General features: G+C 39.7%; 2 protein-coding genes across 3 annotated transcripts in view; both read left to right on the top strand.

The window, feature by feature from the left end:
• LOC110027461 (protein ELF4-LIKE 2-like) overlaps positions 1-1,552 on the top strand; it is a 6,823-nt gene extending 5,271 nt beyond the window's left edge. Inside the window, exons 2-3 of the mRNA XM_020728905.1 lie at positions 1,163-1,274; positions 1,523-1,552. Coding sequence (XP_020584564.1) covers positions 1,163-1,274; positions 1,523-1,552 — 142 coding nt within the window. The remainder of the gene's footprint in view (positions 1-1,162; positions 1,275-1,522) is intronic.
• LOC110027502 (protein ELF4-LIKE 3-like) overlaps positions 1,139-6,766 on the top strand; it is a 7,573-nt gene continuing 1,945 nt past the window's right edge. For both annotated transcript variants that reach the window (XM_020728964.1, XM_020728965.1), the window contains exon 1: positions 1,139-1,274. The gene's annotated coding sequence lies outside the window, so the exon portion shown is untranslated. The remainder of the gene's footprint in view (positions 1,275-6,766) is intronic.

Consider the following 6,766-nt stretch of genomic DNA (forward strand, 5'->3'; position numbering starts at 1 on the left):
TATATATATAATCTGTAATTATAAAATTATCCATGTATTATATCGTGGGGGCGTTGCCCTCTCATCTCCAACCCACATAACGAAACTCTACTGATTACATAGATGTTTCCGCTCCACTCTAGCATGTCTCTTATCTGGTATATGAGTCATAACTAACATCATGATTGAAAAAATAATTTTGAATTACATTATATAAACAAAAATATAATAAATTTAAAAATATATGATTTATGATTGGAAGATATGATATATTACTCAAATAAGAAAAAATTATCTTAACCATTTTAAATAAAATATATAATTTAGTCAATAATTTTTAAAATTCAGATAAATAAATTTTGAAATTCAACTCTCCTTGTTGTTAGGGCTAGAAGGATCTGATTTCGAACAGAGTTGGGCTCAAATAGATTTAGTGCGGTTCAAAATAGGCTTGTAGCTCATAGCTGAGCCAGCTCAAAATTGAATCGAGCATAATCTAGCTCGAAACCGTAATGAGCTGGCTCAAATTGAGTGATTTGGATACGTTTCGACTCCGAATCAGCTCGATCCAACTCAAAAATAAAACTGGCCGGCTAAAATTGAGTAATTTGGATTCGTTCTAGTTCGAAAATGGTTTGAAATTGACTCGTGACTCATTATATTGAATTTTATTTTTTATAATATATATAATTAAAAAAAATGTTGCTAGCCGATCTCAAGTCAGTTCGAGCCGATTCATGTATTTCTCGAAATCGGCTAAAAAAAAAATTCAATCCAAAGTTTTAGCTCTTAACTTTGCCCGTTTACTTAGATTCGAATCAAAATCATAATGGATTTTCGAGCGAAGCTCATCGCACATCACTCATCACACATCACACTAAATTTTGAAAAAAATTATGTTAAATTCTTGTGAAGCATTTTTTGTTCCACAAGTAAAAAAAAATTATATTTTGGAGATTTATGAGCACCAAAATATAAATATTTGTAAGATGGACACTTATTACAAGTTAGTACGCCTAAAATCTGCCCGTGCGATCGACAAGACTGGAGAAATCAACTACGGTGAAGAATCGCTAAAGCGTACATGCGGTGACCATACCACCATCCTCTCGATAAAACGACCTGCTCTTCTCCGCTGCTGCAAAAATCTTTTTATTTATTATTTTTATCATTTTCTTTTCAGTTTCAGAAATACCTTTCTTTCAGGATTCGATCAACGGAGAAAGAAAGAACGCATCGCCGCTTTCCGCTCTTTCTTCTCCATCGAAGCCGGAGAAAATTTTGAGATTTTTAAGGTATGTCTCTGTAAATATAGGAAAAAAAAAAACTATTTTTTTGGGGTTCTTATTCCTTGTTCTGTACTTCTGGGATTTGGTTGCTGTTGATAGAAAGAAACACTAATGATCCCCAAAATTTATCTTGATTCTTTCTTCAGATAGCTATTTCTTGTTTTTATTTATAAAATTATAAACAATTCGCCTTCAAAATCTGTTTATTATTATTATTATGATTATTATTTTGAGCTCTGTTATGCCCATTTCAGCTATTCCTCTGTCAGAAGACTGATCTCTGATGTTTTCCATCAAGAAATATTAACCTGTTATCGCTTTCTTCAGTTCATACAATTTGATCCCTCTTTCCGTTAGGATGGATTTGAGATATTTGAATAAAATCAACCCTTTTTTTGTCTTGGTATTATGCTGAAAAGACTGCATCTAATGTTTAGCGAGGCCTGCTGAAATCAAGCAAGAAAACAAAAAAATGATTTCCATTAATAAAATCATTCCTTTATCACCTTTTTAGACCGAAGATAAAGTTTTTATATGCTATCATTCAGAAAACTACGCCTGCTAACTGTTTCTGTTCAAGTGGGTGGGAGCTAACTTATTAGGTAAAAAGGTTCCTTCTGAAGCCCCTCGTCTCCTTGTCTCTAATGCCTCTGTTAACAAGTATATTAGATTCCCTACTTTTCTATTATTTATTTTCCAAATTTTTTTATTTAAATATTAAGCCATTCTCACTTTTTCTTGTTCGGTTTGCTCCTCATAATATCAAAATGGCATCTTGGAAGGCTTTTTCTCATCCCTCATGTGCTATTATATTTTTTAATTACTTATTAGTTTGGTGATAGGTGTAATTCCGATTAGTTTGTTGATATTATCTTTTCTCAAAATAAATGACAATATATATATATATATAATATATATATATATATATAGTACACATATTTATATATCAGCCCAAATCTCAAAGCAAATGGATGGTTCGGGAAGAAGATGTGGACGATCGAGCGTAGCCTTTGATGATTGTTTTTAGATGAATATTTGCGAGGGAAGCACTTTGTTTGAATGATCGACAAAATGTGCTAAGAGAAACTCCCGCAGGAAGGTAATCAGTTATTAGGACGATCGGGACGATCGACGGTGAGCACTCTTTTAGACCATACATCAAGAGAATCAAAATTTGTTAAGAGATCAACAACAATTATCAATCAAATCGACTCCCGACCTTATTATATGCAAATAACTCTGCAATTACCAAAAGACCCCTCTGAAAGGTTAATAATGAGGGGGCGAATATGTACTTTTGTAATATTAGGACTTAGGCCTATAAGTAGGGGTCTGTGTCATGAATAAGTCACTCTCTTTTTTCTTTCTACTACTGTTTTCTCTCTCTTCTAATCACTTCATAACAGAATGTTTCATTCATTGGGTGTGTTTCCCGGGCACTTTTTTATTCAACATCTTTTAAAGTGCGGTGAGCGTAGAAATATGTCTTCAACAAGAAGAGGAGCCCAACAACAACAAGTAGGAGAGTCTAGTCAAAGGAATGAAGGAGAAATAACATGCACCCGGGAGTTTATGGAGGAGTTCATTCAACAAGACCTGTAAGATTTGAGAACCCAGATCACCAACCAAATGTTTGAACAGTTTGCAGAAGCCCTATCAGCAGCCCCAATTTCAGGAGAAGAGATTCTTTCCTTTTAAAAGATCAATTTAATAAAGAGGTTTTTTTTATATTTACAACATCTAAAATTTTGGGATTTCACATATTCAATATCACTAATAGTATTTTCCTGATTGTTTTTACAATTGGGGAATTGATGATCTCAAACTCGGTGAACTGACATTATTACGCTCGGAGAACTGACACAATTACACTTAGGGAACTAACGCAATTACACTCGAAAAACAGGCTTCGCGAGTGGTCAAAGATCGCCAAGTGGTTTATGGGACCTATCGATAGCAGACAACGTTAAGTTCTGCGAGGGGTGCGTGAATGGTTTTCATGCGCCCTACTTTAACTGTTACCAATTGGCAGCGAAAAGCTCCGCTAGGGGTGTCTAACCATCGCCTGTGGTCTGTGGGACATATCGACACCTTGCGATGACAAGCTCGCGAGGGGTGTGAACGATTGTCCTGCGCCCTACTTTAACTTGAGCACCTGGTAGCGACATGCTCTGCTAGGGCTATCTAACCATTGCTTGTAGCCTATGGGACATATTGGCACCGGACAACGACAAACTCCTCGACGTGTGCGTGAATGATCGTCCTGCACCCTACTTTAAACATTAGTACCCAACAACGATGAGTTCCGCAAGGAGTGTCTATCCATCGTTGTGGCTTATGGGATGTATTGACATCTGACAGCGACAAACTCCACGAGGAGTGCGTAAACGATAGTTCTGCGCCTTAACTGTGCATAAACACCGCCAGCGACAAGCTCCACAAGGATTCTACGACGATCGTATATACAGAATGCATACCCACTTGCCAACAGCTCATAACAACTGAAATTACTCATATGCAATCATTAGGTAAGGGAGAAAAAAAGTTAGGATAATGAAATCCTAGCCTCAAAAGTTTCCATGTATTATGACAATTCATTTGTAAGTTACAAATAACGATCTTCTTTACAACGAAGAAAAAAAAACAAAAAGGAATAAAAAGCTACAAAACGGGATCGCTTTAACCTTGAGCATTCGAAGACTCCCTAGAATTAACCTCTCTGGTCCCTTCAGTGCCAGTGGACTTCCGGTACGCAAACTCTTCCTTCTTTTCGAATTCGAGAGGAGCTTCCCAAATTCCTTCATATTTTGCCACTTAGGATCCACCAGCTTATGCTTTACAGACTAAAGAAGTACCGACTGCATCCTGACGAGAAAGACATTTTTTCTTTCAGCTCTTTATTTTCCTTCAAAAAAGCTGCTACCTCTTTCTCATGCTGTTGGGCATCTATTTCTGGCCCTCGAGGGAAAGTTTCAATCTCTCTTCCACCATAAAAAGCTTCCAATTCAATTTTTGAGTCCTCGAGGCAGACAACCCAACTCCTGCCTGGCTTTGTTTAAGAGAAAAGCCTGAAATGCAAATCCTGCCAGGAAAGGGCATGATAACGATCGATTGCTTGGAACATGTCCTTTCTATCCATCAACCTCAAGTTCTTCTCGAAGGCACGAGACCAAAATGTGTCAATTAGATTCAAGGGTAGTCTCCATTTAGAGGACTAATAGGGAACCGCTTGATTTTCCTGTCAATAAGAGCGTAGTGACCGCTCGTCCATTCACCAACTCCTTGCTTGTGTGGGAACGCCCACTCGAGCGGAACCACCCCCTCTTGCATAGGAGGGGGCAAGTTGATATCAGGGACATAGGCCTTTCCTTTTCTTCGAGGGGCATCGCTCTTCGACTGATTTGTGACCCCTCATCTCTCCTTGGAATCAGTCTCAACAAAGATAGAGCGAGAGGCGGACTCACCTCACTTAGCTCCCGCAGAGGATGAACGAGGCCTCCCCCATCGCCGTGAGAACTCCTCCAGACTCAGGAAGGTTATACGATCTAGAAGAGTGCCCCTCACTCCCTTCTGAAGATCCTAACAAATTATACAAATGTCACGAAAATGCATTTCCCACACAAACATAAGTAAAGATAAGTAACACCAACCTTCTTCATCTCCCTCGGTCGACCTGATCGAGTCATACTGGCCTCGAACTCTGTCGAATGAGGGAGGACCGCCTCTCCCAAGAGGCCTCTTCAAAGCCACCCTCTCTCCAACAGCTTTCTCTCGAGTGTTGTCTCTGTTGTCTGTCGATCTCAACAAATCCTCGGTCATGGTATCGTCACCATCCAAACGAATCTTACGTTCGATAACGTTGGGGACAATGTAATGAAACAAAGAGAGGCGCTGACCCTCGATCAGAGCCTTGTGGTTTTGAACGGTCCCCGACAAGGGTTTTACTTTCGTCACCTCACACTCAGTAGGAGAAGTGCGGATCCCCCATCCGTTCGCGCACATGACGACTAAGAACTTCGTCTTGCAGTCCTTCACCTTGTTCTCAAGCCCCAACAATTGAATCTTAGTATGGGCGACTAACTTAATATAACCATCACCACCAATCGGAAAGGAGAAGAAATGATTGAAGAGTTCGATCGATCAAGGGATTTTCCATCCTTCAACAGAATAGCACACAAGTCATGATAGTGACGATCGAGTTGGTATGGACTTGAGCAGGGATGATGTAATAACGATTGAAGATTGACCGCAACTCTTGACAAAAAGGCAGCCGAAGACCTATCTTAAAGTGATCTTTATAGAATACAAGGCCAGGAGAGAAATTATCCATAACTTGTTCGTGGTGCCGGTCGATCGCAAGAGAATTCTAGGATCCATAACACAACGATCCTGAATCTCCTCCACGTCAGCCACAAATAGGACCTAATCCTCTATATCTGGAATCCAACCAAATGATTCCTGGGAGTATTTCTGAACCACGAAGTCTACGACGCTAGACAAGAAAGAAGAAGAGTATAACGAAACCCAGAGAGAAAAAAACAACGGCGCAACCTGGGTAAAGAAGAAGAACGAGGAAAGAAAAGAAATCAGAGTTCTCAGCGATTGTACGACCACATGCTTATATATATACACGAGAAGAGATACTTGGGAAGTCAAAGCGCCGCCGACACGACTGATGCGACATAACTATACGTCATCCAAGTAAAATAATTATTACCAGAAATAGCAAAATGTTTTTTTTATTTCTATTCTCATTTATTTATATACACAAAAAAGAGGGGACGTTGCGCCAAACTCTCGGGTACAACTGTAGAAGGAAAATTCTAACTAAACGATCGTTTGAGGATTTGCTCAAGACAAACCCTCGAAGGTGAATCCGTTCATACATAAACATGAACTCGCCGCCTAATTTGAAAAAGGTCATGTTGACTATCTCTCGGCTAAGCGGCGAGTGCCTCTCTAACGATCGACGGCTCCGAACACAGACAGGTAACTTTCCCACGATCGTGTAACTTAAAACATCTCTCTCTAGAAATCCGCAAGTTTCTCGCACAGTGCAACGACTTCCCTCTCTACCTGATCGACTCTCTCAAGAACCTCTTTGTTCTTTCGCCACAATCTCCTTGAGGATACCCTATAAAACGAAGAAAATGCTCATCCATCTCAGCAAGGCAACGAAGTATGAAGTTAGAGGACACACGGCGCCCTCCGGTTGCCTTCTCCTCCCTTGCAGCATCGAAAAATCCTGAAGACCAGCACCCTGGCTTATGACATCCTGATCCTCGACATCCCGCTTTGCACATTGCTCCAGTACCCCAAGTTCAACCATATTTGCTCCTTGTGCGACAATCTGTCCCTAATTTACCGACAGACAGGACTTCAGTTATTGAAAAGAGAAATGCAAAAAATTAAGGAATCCAGACCTATTCAAATGTGGTACAAGAGAAATGTCCTCATCGGCATTTCCTTGTCCTCCACCTTCAGATGAAAAACCGCTC

The sequence above is a fragment of the Phalaenopsis equestris genome, unplaced genomic scaffold, assembly GCF_001263595.1.
Source record: "Phalaenopsis equestris unplaced genomic scaffold, ASM126359v1 Scaffold000428, whole genome shotgun sequence".
Classification (NCBI taxonomy): Eukaryota; Viridiplantae; Streptophyta; class Magnoliopsida; order Asparagales; family Orchidaceae; genus Phalaenopsis; species Phalaenopsis equestris.